The sequence below is a fragment of the Microtus pennsylvanicus genome, chromosome 4 (assembly GCF_037038515.1).
Source record: "Microtus pennsylvanicus isolate mMicPen1 chromosome 4, mMicPen1.hap1, whole genome shotgun sequence".
Lineage (NCBI taxonomy): Eukaryota > Metazoa > Chordata > Mammalia > Rodentia > Cricetidae > Microtus > Microtus pennsylvanicus.
Window position 1 is genome coordinate 14,841,195 of NC_134582.1, and position 17,254 is coordinate 14,858,448.

The 17,254-nt window shown below is 36.0% G+C and overlaps 1 protein-coding gene across 1 annotated transcript in view; it reads left to right on the plus strand.

Annotated features, from left to right (window-relative positions):
* The window catches only part of Dcc (DCC netrin 1 receptor), a 1,030,120-nt gene that overhangs the window by 509,821 nt on the left and 503,045 nt on the right, over positions 1–17,254 (plus strand). The window contains exons 4-5 of the mRNA XM_075968336.1: positions 10,257–10,407; positions 11,788–11,924. Of these exons, the coding sequence (XP_075824451.1) occupies positions 10,257–10,407; positions 11,788–11,924 (288 nt within the window). The remainder of the gene's footprint in view (positions 1–10,256; positions 10,408–11,787; positions 11,925–17,254) is intronic.

Consider the following 17,254-nt stretch of genomic DNA (forward strand, 5'->3'; position numbering starts at 1 on the left):
AGAATTGGGAGGAATGCCAGGGAAAATTTCACTCTGAGCTATTATAGCATAAACCTGATGCTGTTTGAGACATGCAGACCTGTGGAAGCCTAGCTGGAAGGACAAAGGCAGAGCAGTCAGCAGGTAAATGGCAGTTTAACCTGAAGCTGAGAATTCCCATACAGGGAACCGTGAGAAATTCAGTGAATTTATACCTCTTGTGTCTGAGCAGAAATGAGAAGAATCAATCTATAGTAGCTGACTGAGCCCTTCTTTTCCAGTTGAAAAGTATGTGATAATCCAATCCAACCAGGTATGATTGTAATAAAGCACACCAAAGAGTTTACAATGGGGAAAGGAGGTTGTACATTCAGAAAGCATGGGAATTAAAACTATTACTAGTTATTTAAAGAGTGACAGTTACTAAGCTGAGAAAACTGGTGATTTTTTTTCTTGCTGACAAAAATTCCAACAAACCATAATTTAATTTTCCCATGCCTCAGTTATTCTTCAGAATCAGCACAAGACTTTAATGGTAAGGTTCTTAAATAATAGTTCCGGAAAATGGTCCCATTGAGGGGAGGCTATCATCACAGGGTAAATACACACACCCACCTATCCAGAATCCTCAGCACCATGTTCTGTGATGTAAGAGAATTACAATCGAGTTTCCTTTGGCTCTAAATATCAGCTGCAATCGGGTAACTTACATAGTCAAACTAGTCATTTGCTGTGAGGATATTAAGACAGGGTTTCTCACGCTGTAGACCAGCCTGACCTCGAACTCAAAGAGATCCACCTGTCTCTGTCTCCCTGAGTGCTGGGATTATGGGTGTGTGCCACTATGGCAGGCTTACCTGTGAGGGACTCCTACAGCAATGACTTGGCCTATTGGGAAAAATCTATCCCAAGAGTGAGAAGGGAGTGAAGAGGGAAATCTTGCTCGTGCTGAGGCTCACACCCATTTTGACCATGGCATTGCCAGACAGTACTGTTTGTTTCAGGAAATGCCACTCAAAACTACCTCTTCTCCAATTGCACCAATAAACCTTTTGTCTAGCTATTGTATCAGTGAAAAATGGTGATAGATGTTGGGCTTTGTATCTGAGTATATTAATCATAAGCATTGGGTCATAATATCTGATTCCAGAGAATCAAGCAATAGCACTCTAAATAGATTCTTCCTGAATAGTTATGATTAGACTTTTTTAAAAAAAAATCTTAAAAAAATTTCTTGGTTTTATATCATAAACTAAGCTTCCCCTCTCTCCCTCCTCCTTCCCAGTTATCCTCCCAACTCCCACTGCATCCACTTCTCCTCCACTGTTTCTCTTTAGATACAGGCAGATGTCTCCTGAATATCAGCAAGCCATGGTCTATTAAGCTGCAGTGAAGTAGTTTAACACTTTTCCTACATTAATAGTCATTTTTGATGGGATTGCTGGTAATAGTAACAAATGAATATTTTTTCTATAATGATACATGTCAACAGTTGGAAGTTCTGTCTAAAATAGCATACTATTCCAAATTACCATCAACTGGTGTGACAAAATCATACATCAATAAATGATTCATTCAAGTACAAGATGAGCCAGTGAATTTTATTTAATATAAGACAGTACCAAATATTTATTGATATCATGCTAGATTTCACATCACATCTAACAGTCAAGAAACTGGTTGCTAGGATTTGGTATAGTGTTAAATGATAGTTCTATAGTCATCTGAAAGTTTTTCAAAATGTGCCTTTGACAGCTACATACCTATTTGAAACTGAACTATTTACATGTAATGCAACAAAAATACCTATGAGAACTGTATGAATGAAAAAATTCATCTTAAAAACCAAGTTTTGTTTTTTGTTATTCAACCAGGCTGACCACAAACTCACTGAGATCTGCCTGCCTCTGCCGAGTGCTGGGATAAAAGGAATGCACCACTATGGTTCAGCTAAGAAGCAAGTTATTTTTAATCAAGCTATTCATTCAAATATTTATAATAGTATAAAAACTACTACTGTACCATTTTTGTTAGGAAATCATGCTACACTTATTTGTAAAATTTTTTTTATCCATTTTCCATACCAACCCTGTTCCTCCTTCTCCTGCTCCTGTATTGTGTCTTGAAATGCCCATTTTGTAAGGTTCAGCTACCTGAGGAGAATTCTTTGGAGTCCTCTGTAGTAGCCAACAGTTTCAGATTCTGGCTTGACCACATCACGCAATTCCCTTTTTAATGACTTTAGAATAGCCCCCTCCAATTCAGAGAACCGATGAAGCTAAAGTAGGCCAAGATTTCCATTTAAAAAGAAGTGAAAGGAATAGATAATGTGGGCCCAATAGGCAAAGGCAATAAATTACTATGAGGTCTTTCAGTGCTCCAAGGCATCATTGTAGTCCTGGGGAAAACGATGTGTATGAATCACTCTGTGATAATCTTCTGCTTCCATGTTTACACACCACTCGCTTGGATTCTAAGGAGACTTCACTATTCTGCCACTCTGATGGCAGAAAAACAGGTTTTAAAAAAAGAATGAACAACACCAACAAAAAAGAAGCAGAACCATGGCAACATTAGCATTTTTCTTTCAACAGCAAAACCTAAACTGGGTTTTAATTGAAGCAGATTATGATCATTACAATTGATTTAGAATCACAAGTCATGTAATTTTGTATATACTTATTCATGAGTTTTATATTACAGAAAGTTTCTTTGTAGTTATTGATATGAACATTTTTAAGGAAAAAATTTATTAGTTTTAATGCAGAACAATTGCCCAATTTGGTATCTCATAATCACACTTACACTCTTTCCAAATTATTTTAAAAGATTTTAAACCTCTAAAACTCCCTGAAGTGTATGTACAGTTTAATAGATGACAATACGTCCTTATATCCAATTTCTAAGATATCACTTAAAAAACTTATATTGACATTGTTTGAGTAAAGGCTTCACTCCAGCTCCTGGCATTCATATACCCAAAGAGTCTGGAATGTTCATTTGGGAGCTCCACCCCAAGCTCCTTTCCGTGGAGTTGTCTCAATATAGACTCCACCTGAGAAAGCCTACCATCATTGGCTCCACCCCTGAGGGCTTTAAAATCCCCACCTCTTGGGTTCCCCTCCTGGTCTCCTCAACTTCCCCTAGGTCTGTCTACTCAGGAATGCTTTGCTCAGAATAAGCCCGGGTTTATTAATTATGTTTCATTGGTTTATTACATCAGCAGCAGCAGATTCCAATTAACTAGGAATTGAATTTAACAGACTTGTCTGTGGGACCCAAACTGCAGTTTGGCTACACTACTGCCATGACAGGCTCAATAAAGACCATCCAGAAAGCAGGCCTGAATTTCAGTTTATCCTAAGGCAACACCTGACTCCAGGAAAGAGCACAAAGTGAGACCACGCAGGCACCACGAGAAATGGACCAACCAGCATGCAAGGGGAAGATACCTAAGGTTCCAATCATTGTAGATGTAGTGATGTGTTCTGTCTCTTTAAGAGACAAGCCACATCCAGTCCCTCCATTTCTGTATATAGGATCACCAAATGTTCTTTAGCTCAACACACACCTGTTTCCTTTCACCAAGGCATCCCTAGATAGATTTCAGCCAATCAGGGCTCCTGAACCTTAGAAATCCCCTAGCCTCTACCACTACTAGGATAAAAAACCCAACCCCAACTGGGCTCAGGGCTCTCTGCTTTCACTGCTTCATGGGACACAGAGACCAAGATTGAGCTTAAAATAAAGGTTCTTTGCTTTTACGTACAGGATTCAGTTTCTCTGTGGTCTTTTGGGGGGTCCCTGTGATCTGGACATGACAATAATCACCCCCTATTGCAGGAGGCTGCTTGTTTGTTCCCTGCTGCCTAGACTCCCAAAATAATCACACAGAAACTATATTATTTAAAACACTGCTTGGCCAATGACTCTGGCACATTCCTAGCAAGCTTCTATATATTAAATTAACCATTTCCTTTATTTTATATTTTACCATGAGGTTTGTAACCTACAAGCAAGGTTCCAGCTGACGGCTTGCATCTTTCTCCTCTGGCAGCTCCATGGTGTTCCTTTGACTCTGCTTTCTTTCTCCCAGCATTCACTTCAGTATTGCCCAGCTAACTCTCTTCCCCTATAGCTCTACTATAGGCCCAAAGCAGTTTCTTTATTAATCAGTGTTAATCACAGCATACAGAGTGGATTCCCATATCAAACCCCTATTACAGTAAAGAAGGTGTGTTATTAAAATATTTCACATGTTGTATTACCTGTATAACTCCACAGGGACTTGAATAGTTACTGCTGATAAAGCTAGAAACAAGTGATATTTATCATTAATTTCTAATTCCATCCTCTTTTTTTTTTGTCTTTTTTTTTTCGAGACAGGGTTTCTCTGTGGCTTTGGAGCCTGTCCTGGAACTAGCTCTGTAGACCAGACTGGTCTCGAACTCACAGAGATCGGCCTGCCTCTGCCTCCCGAGTGCTGGGATTAAAGGCGTGCGCCACCATCGCCCGGCTTCCATCCTCTTTTTAATTAAAGTCAATATAAACAACAAAAGTTATAATCTAAGTTTTTAGTTTTTCCATTAAACTACTATAGAGCTAAGAGGGAGGATTTTCATTTGCTTTTAAATATTTGCCTGGTGTTTTAGTCATTAACTTTTAGGATGTTTTTCTTTCTCTTTGTGAAAGTTCTATACACCTTGCCACAGTGGAGTTTAAAATAACTCTTCACTCTAAAAATACTACATGCCATTTTAAAAACCTTTAGAAAATTTGAAAAAATTTAAAGGTGAAAATGCAAACCCCCCACAGGTCTATCACACACAGCTAACCTCCACAATCGTCTTTATTCTGCTAACTTTAAAATGCAGATATGGTTTTACCAATGATTCTTTAAAATCTTTACTTTAAAGCTTCTAAGAAAAAGGAGGGGGAGATAATGAATTTGAGTATTGTCTCTATCAATAGCCATATCATCTTAACATTATGAAATCCCCAAATCAAAAAAGTCAATAACCACAATGGTCAGTGAGTATTTTGAATTGTTTAGATGGGTTGTCGTGCTTTAACTGTTATGTGTGTGTTTTGGTTATTGTTCTATTGTAGAATAACTAAGAAAATGTAATCTCTTAAGACAGGGGAAGATTTATTGACTCTCTGTTTTTTTTTTTTAGAATATTCTGTAAATGTTTTTATTTTTATTTATTTATTTTTGTTGAAACAATTTCTGCCTTCTCCCCGCCTCCCATTTCCCTCCTCCTCCTCCCAATCCTCTCCCTCCTCCTCCTCCCAATCCTCTTCCCCTCCCCCACTCCATTCCCCCTCCCTCTCTAGTCTGAAGGGCAGTCCAGATTCCCTGCCCTGTGGGAAGTCCAAGGCCCTCCCCCCTCCCTCCAGTCCCAGGAAGGTGAGCATCCAAACAGGCCTGGCTCCCACAAAGCCAGTTCCTGCAGTAGGATCGAAACCTAGTGCCATTGTCCTTGGCTTCTTATCAGCCTTCATTGTCTGCCATGTTCAGAGAGTCCGGTTTTATCCCATGCTTATTCAGTCCCAGTCCAGCTGGCCTTGGTGAGCTCCCAATAGATCAGCCCCACTGTCACAGTGGGTGTGCGCACCCCTCGCGGTCCTGATTTCCTTGCTCATGTTCTCCTTCCTTCTGCTCCTCATGTGGACCTTGGGAGCTCAGTCCAGTGCTCCAATATGGGTCTTGCAACAGTTTCTGTTTTGGGAGGCTCACTTATGATGGTCGTCTTCATAGTCTGGCAGTTGGGCTTGGGATGGTCAACTGGACCTCCATCGCCATCCATGGTTTCTGTCGCTCTCCAGGTAGACTCTGAGGGCAATGACAGAAGGAAAGTCTTTATGAGATTTTAGTTCTCGAACCCATACAGAGCAACTACTCCACAGTCTTTTGTTCAAAGCAAAACACAGGGTCACTTCAGAATGTAGCGCTGTAAAAGAGTCACTCATTTCTGCTGGGAGGAACTCCAAGTATTTTTTGCTGACATTTAATCTGATGAAGATTTGAAGAACATACCAAGTACTCACTGTTTGAGAAAATGTCTATCAGAATTTGGAGGAATGTCCTTAAAATTTAAATTCATTAGATGAAATACAGAGAGATATATTTTGAGAATTGAAACTACACTTTTATAGTAAACATTAGTAGTGTTTTATAAATATACCCAGGGTTACAAACCCCAATATTTGTGAAGCTGCAAGAATTCTGATAATACCCAAATAGGTCAGAACAGAATGGGTTAAAGAGGGTTATATTGCATGTTGAAAGAGGTTTGGAAGATTCTTTGGTGACTATATGAACCCCATGATGTCAAACTACAGGTACATTGAAAAAAAAAAGACCTACATCCCACCAACTGGTTTCTGGAAGTTAACAAATATGCTCTCAACTTGTGCTGGGAAGAGGCTACATTGTAAGCACAATGCTGAAGAAGTAAGCAGGCAGAAGATGTCAGTATCTGGCTTCAAGTCTTTTGTTTCTTTTCAGTAGGTAGACAGTAGGATCTGACAGAAAACAGGGTTATGAACAGGAGAACAGAAAATAACTCTCACAGTTAGATTCTACAGAGTAGATCCTTGACAATGGAACAAACTAAAAAAAAGAAAAAATCTTCTTATGAAGGGGAGTTGGAACAATTGGAAAACAATGCTCTCAAAATAGATCATTAGCCTAAATGTAAAATATAAAATTTTAGTGTTTGTAGAACACACCGTAGGAAGTCCAGGTGGTGGGTTTGGATATGAGCATGTATTTTCAGATATCACATATTAAACAAATGAAAGGAAAAATATGATAGGTATTTTAAAATTCAGAATTACTACTCTATGAAAAGGCAATGTTAAGAGAACAAACAAAAAGGCCATGTCTTAGAAGCATATTTTCATAACTCACATTAGTAAAAGGGCCTATCTCCAAAATATATAATGAACATTTTTTAAAGCAATAGTCAAACACTACCACCAAGCCAATCAAAATAAGCCAAAAGACTGTAGCAAACAGTTCTCCAAAGAAAACACACAATGAGTATAAGAGCATATGAGAAAGGTCCTCTGTATTTTTACTAAAGAACTGCTGTTTGATACAGCTGGTAAATCACCCACACCCATCACCATGACAGAATATACAACATGCCAGTACCTGACAGAAACACCTCCATTTTTCTGAGAGTGGAAAGCTATACTATCACTTTGGAAGAAATCTGGAACTTTTCTCCAAAGATAAACATAGTTTTATCACACAATTTAGGAATTCTGTTCTGAGTCACTGGACTCATTTCTAAATAAGACATTTATACCTTTCGGGCTCTGAGAACATTGCAGAAGAGAGGCAGAAAACATTTAAGAGCCAGATGATAGGGTAAAGCACGATGAAATGCCATCATCTAGGCTTGATGTGATCATTGTTATGATGAGTTCATAACTGCAGCTATATGCACTGATAAGATCCTAGTCAGGCCCTGTAAATAACCAGTCATGGCCTTTACTACTGAACTACTGGCTGCTGCTGGCTTCTGGGAGTGAGATTTTATTGTCTCCAGTTGTGGACTAAGGCTAAATTGACCAGCTCCAGTGGGTAGCGCCAAGCCAACTTGGATAGGCCTAGTTAAACTCCGTAGGTCACCAAACAAAACATGAGAAGTAGAGTTTTGGGGACATAGGGAGTTGCATAGGGATACTAAGGGGGAAGGAGTGGGGCAGGAGTGTGATCAGTATGCATTGTGTATATGAGTGAATGGTCATATACCAAATCTAATTACCAGTACTTAGAATCTATACATATTAGTAGAAGATTTGTTCCTAGACTTCAAACACTGAGAGAAACTAAATTATTCTTCAACCGGAGAATTACAAAAGTTGGGCATGCTGATACAATTACATACTATCAAACAACAAGGGCCAGTTAGCAGGCACAAAATGAAGAAATATTAAGGATATAATACTGAATTTAAAAAGCACAGTTTAAAAAGGTACTATATAATATGATTGATAACTATTAATATGAATAATACTACTTAACCTATAATCTGTCATGTTACTCAGGTAAAACCTTAACACAGAGAAAATGCAAATAATTTCAATTCTCGTAAATGTTCAACAGTGTAAGTAGGGAAATGATTAGTTATCACTTAAGATTTAAAGTAGGGCTAATAGAGAAAAGATGAATAAGTAAAGAAACGGCATACTCTAATGATGGATATGAATTGAATTTATACAAGCCTATATAAAATAATTAGCCCTAGTTTAAACTATGGGAATAATTTAATAACTGTCTTAACCTTGGTAACAACAGTGTACACTAATGTAACAGGTTCATAACAGGGAAGATGGTGGCAAAAGATGGGGACCTGACTGAGGAACTACCCCTGTTTATTTTATGTTGTGGTTGTGGTTTCTAATAAAATAACACACAATAATTTGAGTTGCCATATTTATTTCTTGGTTCGTAAATAATTTACCTGTACAACAGGCCAGGTAAAATTCCCTTTAGGTAGCAAATGAAAACAAGCAGACCGCCCCTGGGTGAGTCTTAGCAGTCTTGTATAGCATGTATAGGAACAGTATTTCTGGAAACAGGTGGTGAGGGGTTGTGTCTGCATGAATCATCTGCCTTTGTAAGCACATCTACATACAATGCTCCATGTGGGGATTTGTCCATTTCAGAAAATAATTTCCTTAGGCAGTATTATCTTATGAACCATGTTTGTTTATTTGAAAAGTCACTTTTGAGAGGAGAAATGGGATATGCAATTCTGTGTATTCCAACAGTTTTGAGACATTTTTCAACAGCCCTGGTTTAATAACAATTAACACACCTGGAAAAATGTTTTGAATCTTTTTATTGTGAAGATGATTTATTAATCTTGTTGAAACTACCAGAGACAGGTGTAGGAAGACTGAGAAAATTTCTATATATAGAATTAAATTTCTATACACAGAATATTTAAGATGAAAATTACTATCCCAGTAATTTGTTTTTCTTCTCTGACCCATACTCAGTGTGAGGTTGAATCTGGCTAGGACAATAATGTGTTCAAATACATTCCAGGTCCTTGTCAAATGATTGCCTTTGAGATCAGCAGCAGCCTGCACTATGGCCTGGTGGCAGCTAATGTCATTTAGTGACTCTCTGTTCACCTCCCTCCTGGATATAAGACACCTTCACCTCACTTTCTTTACATTCAGATTTTACTTTTGAGAAAACAGTATTACTGCCAAGTTAATTATACATATTTCATTAAGTCACACCCTTGATTAACCTTTCCTAGCGGGATGTAGATTTTATGGGAATGAAGAAACTTAGGAATATATCTTTAATAAATCAATTGAGGTGGACATTGATGAGCAGGTTAGGCCAGACGATAAGGCAATTGTTTTGATTGATTGCTCTCCAGGCATGGTTCCTGGAAATCACAGAATGAAAATAAGGGGTGCTCATTGGTCTCAAGAGGACTTCTTGACTGTTGAGCCTATGCTTACGCTCTGAATTTCTGCTTGTTTCATGTGAGGAGAACTAAAGTGTAGATAAGAATGAAGTTTATAAGTTTATCCATGCTAGTTAAAATGAATGACACATATACACACGACATACTGTGAGAGATGAACTGGATGGAGGTTGATTTCCTCATTCATGCACGTTCTTAGCAATGGGACAAGCTCAGTCTTTAGAAAGATTTTACAATGAAAACAAAGCTGCACCATAGCCTGATTTATTTTTAAAAAACAAACAAAAAACACTTAAGCAAGTGTAACTTCTGCTTGGAAACAGCAAATATTCACTCAAAATTGTATATTTTTATACACTGTTCATAGGCTATCTAAAACCATTCCAACATGTTTATCTTACTTTTCAGTACATAAAAGTGATTTTTAGAAAGCGGAAGAAAGGAGAATCAAGGTTGTTGCAGACCAAGTGAACCGGCAACATTTTTTGACGCTAACATGTAGACAAGTTATTGATAATATTGTTTCTTTCACCAATGAAGACATAGCCTGGAGCCTAATAAGGATCCATAACGTCTACCTTATGTCACTTACCTTATGTTTTGATTTCTTAGCAGCTAAGAATATTCTAATACCAGGATTCTACATTCTTGGAGTAGAGAAACTCTTTTAGAACTTTATCCTCAAATTTTCTTGGCATTCTTCTACTTTTCTAGCTTTATTCTTCATTATCTTACATCATACCAATGACACATACGATTCTAGCTGCAATTTTTTCGTGTGATATATGACCCTGTGTTTTCTTTCCATAGATCCAGGGCTGCATAGACAGCTATATTTTCTGCAAAGACCGTCCAACGTAGTAGCCATTGAAGGAAAAGATGCTGTCCTGGAGTGTTGTGTTTCTGGCTACCCTCCGCCAAGTTTCACCTGGTTACGGGGCGAGGAGGTTATCCAACTGAGGTATTACAAACACACCTGGACCCTAGGGAACTATGTACTATTTATTGCCTTTTACTTTCTGATAGGCACCAAACATTCCTGTTTTCTCAAAATAATTAGATTTGTTTTCAAAATCTTTGGCATGATATTTAATTATTGGGAATATATGATAAGGAAAGAAGTAAAAGCTTATGGCTTTAGCTCTGAAGGGAAACTAAATGAGCATATAGAAAAGCAAGAACATTCAGATGATGTTATCACAGGAACATTCCTGAGATGGTAGATCTTCTACGTTCATAACACAGTGCATGACCACATGTATACTCATGCATGCGCACATATACACACGTTCCCTAACTTGTGGAAATCATTTCATATTATATGCATATGCACATATTTCACATTCCATATATAAAATAACCACATGGCATACGATAGATATAAACAATTTCTCATTGTCAATTATATTTAAATAATAGTGAAGACAGAAAAGAAAGCATTTCTTCAGTTTAATGTGTTACTGTCTTAAGATCTGCATAGATATTTTAGTTCCTAATGTGCCTGTTTTTAGTCAAATGACTTATGGGATAAGATTTTATAAATTATCTTATATTTATATAAATATAACATAATGCTGGAGAGCATGGCTCAAATTGGATTAGCCCAAGATTAATAATAAGTGAGAGTTAGAAATCAAGTTGATAGTTAATTGGAATACTTAGTCAGAACCACCTTGATTAAATGGATCCCACTTAAGAAATTAAGTTCATTGATTAGAATGACTGGTATATTCCTTTTAACACGTTTAATTTCTGTGATGAGATACGTGCATTGATCATAAATTATTGTTTAAATTTTGTCCAATTTAAGTAAGCATTTAGGCAACAATAAGACGTAGGATGCCTTCACAATGTTTTCTGAGGTCATGAAGGCATACAGGAAATCTGGCGACTGCTCACGTTGATACACGCAGGTGCTCTTGGTTCAGTTAGAGTGTGACTTTTTAAATAAAAACTTACATGTCAGAGAAGGAGACATTGATTTCCACCCTGGAGAACCATTTTTTTTTTCACCTTGAGGCCCTGTGACTTAAAATGAAAGAATCGTACTAGATTATTTGAAATTTCTTTTTATTAATTTTAGAATAGAAATTCCTTATTGTTCTATAGATTATTACATTTATTCTGTAACTGTAATGCATTGGTATTACATTTAATTTAGTTAATCCTTGAATTAATACACAGAGATTCCTGATGGAAGTTTACCTTGATGACATAGGGATTTTATCTGTTTAGCTGTACAATGTGAGCATTTGTTAAATACATGAGCACTTCTGAGGTCTTGCCTAATGCTCAAATATGTTAACTGACCATCTCCTTGCATGTGGCCTCTGTCTTACAGGTCTAAAAAGTATTCATTGTTGGGTGGAAGCAATTTGCTCATCTCTAATGTGACAGATGATGACAGTGGAACCTATACTTGTGTTGTCACATATAAGAATGAGAATATTAGTGCCTCTGCAGAGCTCACAGTTTTGGGTAAGTCAATGATTGGAGATTAGTTTACATTCTACCCTTCAAAATATACCGCTATAACATTTTAAGTGCTTGTCACTGATTGCTTCCCGTATTTATTAGTGTGAAATTGAAAGGTTCCAGTATTCTGTGCATGCTCTTGCTAGGCTTTGATTAATTGCACAAGGGTTAAATGCAGTGTTTGAATATTTGCTTATTGATTAAAAGTCACATATATTACTTCTTGCTTTAATTATTTTACTGATGTACTGAAAAGTTCCCCAAAGTGTTAATGAGCAGATGTGTTGAATGACAATGAAGACTTCTAAAAATATCATATACACAGAAAATAAATGATGAAAAAATTGTAGAAATTATATAAAAGTGTTCATGAGTGGAAAAGCTGATGATACTTGAAATAATGTCTCTGACATTAAATTCAGTGTGCTGAGAAGATTGATTTATTAATATGGAATAACTGTAGGTGTTGTGTTGAAAGTAAACAACTAAAATCCAATATGCTTAAGAAAAACTTTCCATAGCAAGAATGCAATTTAAAGAGTTCAAGGAACATGGATGGATTTATGTCCTTCAGGAAGGCAGGAACACCTACAACTTATTGAAAATTAAGAATAATGATCTGTGGTGCCAGCTCAGACAAATGAATGTTTTATCATGTCTTAAAATTTGTTTTAACTATTTTGCCCTCAATTATGTATTTAGAGGAGATAAGTTAATATTTTATTTTTATTTCTTTTTCCTATATATGACAAAAAAATGTTTACTAGTTTTTTACTTTTTCCTACTGAATAAGTCTTTTTGTATTTTTAAAAATCTAAGAAAAACAGAGGCTTTTTATTAATTATTCTGTAGATATAAAAAGATATTAAGGAGGTATAAAATGTGACAATTTGCTGAGCTATATCATGTAGCTATGACATTCATATTACTTTGAACTTTAAAGGCTAGGGGAGAGATAATAGGATAGATGTGGGTTGCTTGTTTTCTCATTGAAATTTAAATTCTAAATAACAAAGGGGAAATGGTATAAGTTCTTTAGATTTAGAGATAGCATTACCTTAGGTAAAATACTAACAGCCTTCAAGCTACCAACAATTTAATTTAATAGTACTTCATATTTCAGTATAACAAAGAAAATAAAGCATTTGTAATATCAAGATACTATGACACATATTGTTATGCAATGTGATCTTTACTGATCACTTGATAAATGTGGTCATATAATGAATTTAGATTACGTGTAGATGAAGTCAAGTTTTATGTGAACTTATTAGACTACAATGCTTCACTGACATCTAACTTACCTGTACATGAGAGCTGATACCTGAGGACACATTATTGAAGTTACCCAGAATATACCTGTGTGAACATGTGCTTCTGCATGCAGACAGACATTCATTTTACTCTGTGAGTTGTAGTAATTATTATAAAAACCTATATACGTTTTGATGCATTTAAATCTACTCAAAATAGAGAAGCAACAAAGTTTCCCACTCAGTATGATATATTTTCTGTCTTTCTTGGAAAAACATTCTGGTAGCTTGGCATGGTTTCTTCCAGAAAATTTCATGTCTCAATGAAGCATATGTGGCCACACACATTATAGGAACTCATTACACTAATATTGACAATTAAAAATTATACAATGCAGTACATTATATAATATAATCTGATTATACATATCCAAAACACATATATGAAACATAAAATCCTGTAAATATGTGAGTGTTCATAATATGTGTGCATGTTAATATGTATGAATATTTATGTATGCCTATATGTTTATACATAGAAATGAAAATCATTATTTATTGAATGCCAAAATTATGAAACAATTATTCTTCAAAAGATCTCCTGTTTGAGGTGTATAAGGAGACTACATTAGATAGTAGTGATCTTCTTTGCTCTAATTTTATATGTTTAGAAAATGAAACAAAATAAGACATCTTAAGCAAGATTTTTATTCTTTAAATGGCTGGTTCTGATTTAGTAGATTGCAACTGGGTGAAAATGAACAGCCTGTCTAGTCAGTAGAAGCATGGTGCCACTCAAGAGTTGTCTTGTCTATTGCATGGAGATCAGTGGCAGTGAAGGGGAATTTGGTCTCCTGTGTTTCCAAGGAAGAATAGTGGTAAAGGGCTTTTTCTGACTTGAGCCATTTTCCTGCTCTAGTAGCCCTCAATCTTATGAAGGCTGTGTGAAGGTGAAGTGGAGAGGCAGCTAGCATCTTCCTAAATAAGTCTATTTGAAAATAGATATTCACACTAAGGAAGAAACATGACTCATGCCTATGCTAACTGAGGGTTCCATGTCAACTCTATCTGATAAATGAGTTCTCAGACAGATAAGTAATTGTCTCAAGGAAGGATCCAGGTTGAAATCTTGACTCTGTTCTCATAGCCTCAGACCCAAGGTTAATTATCTTTCTGATTCAAACAGTTATCAATTGATTTTTTTTCTTCTGAAACAGTTAGACAGTGGGGTAGGTTGTGTGATATGTATGAAACAATTCTAAAATTTCATAATTCATGATGTAATCACACCTAGTAATATGTGAATATGTTAGAACAATATTGAGAGAATAAGGAAATAAAGGATGGTAAGGCAGAAAGATAAGAAAAATGACAATGTTCTGTGAAAATAAGGTTAAAATAGTTTTCATGCTCATAACCTATGAAGAGGCAGCAAATTGTATTGTATTGATGACTTTATCTTATTTTTTAGAGCTACACATTACATCTATGATCATATAAATAAATGTGAAGGTACAAATTTAAAGCATAGTTTATTTTAAAAGAGGACAAATACATGCTATACAACAAAAAATGTTTACAAAAATAAATGTAAAAAAAAGCTAAAAGGTACTGGACTTTTTATGCAAAGGATGAGACCAAAGGATAAGTTATTATTTCTTTTGATTTTATAGTCATTGATGTTTTGTATGAATGTTTGTTTGTGTGAACATGTCAGAGCCTTGGTACTCAAGTTATAGAGAGGTTGGGACCTGCCATTAGTGTGCTGGGAATTGAACCCTAGTCCTCTAATAGAACAATCAGTGCCCTTAACAATTGAGCCATCTCTCCAATCCCAAACAAGGCTAGTTCTTAAATGACATCCTGCCTAGATTAGGCTGCCAGTGAGCAAAAAGGCTTGTGTAGCTCATTGGGATACAGTCAATCCTCTGAGCAGCAGCAATTTCAAAGAATGTATATGTTATTTGAGATGTCTTAATCTTTGTTTTTCTAAACCAGCACTGAATTAGAACAAAGACACATATACTACACCTACGTGAGGTGAATGCTTATTGCGGGACTTGTGTTTTCTCTTAAAGATGACTCGGTATCTTCTCTGAGTCCCTGTGTAGTTGTGGATATTCTTCTGAATTTTCTTTTGAGAAATTTGAACCTTATAGGTTGTTAAATTAGGGTTGAAATGCAACACACACACACACACATACACACACACATACACACACATACACATACATACACACACATACACACACATACACACACACACACGCTCAGAGACCAAATCAACACACACATACACACACACACGCTCAGAGACCAAAGCAACACACACACACACACACACACACACACAGGCTCAGAGACCAAATCACTAAATATTTATTAATTTACTTCCAAAGGAATGCCGACGTGTTTAAACTCTCATCAACGGTCTAAGAGTTTAGATTCCTAAATAGAGTGAATCTCTCCCTCTAGAGTGAATCTTTCATTTCCTTATCTCACAATTACCTATTATGGAATCTCCTTTTCAAAATTTACATCTCTGTGGCATTACATTTTCATTTTTATTTAATTTATGATTTAAACTTCAGTTTCAAAATTTTTGTTACAACCAATTTTCTTGGTTTTTAAGTATTTATTTAAGCATACGTCTTTGTTTGGCAGGAACCCCTTGCAAGCAGGAAGTCTATGCTTATGCTCTGTGTATAGATACAAATCAATGAATGAGATTGCTTTATTTATAGTCAGTGGCTTCTTACCACTAAATTAATGTCTTTATTATAAATAATTCTCTTTCCAAAAATCTGCTTATAGGTTACAAAACAAGTATGTCTTTCGGAAGCATCTTGAATTTTCTTAACCAATATAAGATCTATGTTTATATCTTAATATTTGTATTTTCATTTCATTTATTGTTTGTTTCTAAGAAATCACCATGGTAACGGGGTGTGTATTTTAATCATCTCCCATAGACATTTTATGACTGAAAACAACTACCTAAAACTTGATTTAATAAAGGAGTTGGTTGTGACTGATCTTAGCTCTGAAGACAAATGTTCCATTAGAAAGTGTTTTATAGGGTGTCAGACTGTCCTAATATAAAGTTAGTGTCTCTAGCATACCGTTTATTTGAAAACAGAATTTACTGCCTTTTAGGAATGTATGCAGTGAAGAGAAGTGATCTTTGTTATCGAGGTTATTCAAATGTGTTTTCCTAACTTCTAAAAATTCGAGCATAGTGGTATTTTTCATAAGATTAAAGTCCCACAAGAAATATAAACTTGTACTTATAAATCTTTAATCATGCATTTTATGAGACTCTTGTTTTGTTTTACAACTCGTGATCTCTCTTGAGCATTCACTAGCTTTGAATGTGAACATTTTGAACTCATGACTTTTTAAGTTTTCTAAATAACTAGATTAAAGGGAATGTTGCAGCACTTTTCAGTGATTTGTGTCAATAAACATAAAAAATAGTTTAAAGTCTAGCATTTACATTGCATTCTGATAAAATGAAAATTGAAAGTTTATTACAAAAAATTAGGGTAACTTTTATTCAAGCAAATAAAATAAATAAATTTGTAGACTTTTTAAAAAATAATAACCATTTGAGGTTGTATTTCTGAACCTACAGATAATAGTCAGTAAGATATCTTTGAACATCAACATGGTACTTGCCTGTAGGAAAACCATAAAAGGTTTGACAAACTTGCAATGCAATTTAAAAACTTCTATGTTGATTTGACCAATGCTTGTAAGACATTTTAATATTATATGTAACCCTAGAATCTGTAAAGATTTGCGGTGTTATTGCCTGTGTTGATTTGTGCTTTTCTCATTGTGATTGGCATTAGCAAGCTAAAGAGGGATTTATTTGTTCTCACAGTTTCAGTGCTCGTAGCACATGGAAACTTGGCCTTGTCCTTGTGTGTCTGTGGGGAGAAGGCACTGCAGCAGAGGGTACAGAGGCATGGCGCTTTATACCTCATAGTCAGAGGGCACAGAGGCATAGCGCTTTATACCTCATGGTCAGAGGGCACAGAGGCATAGCGCTTTATACCTCATAGTCAGAGGGCACAG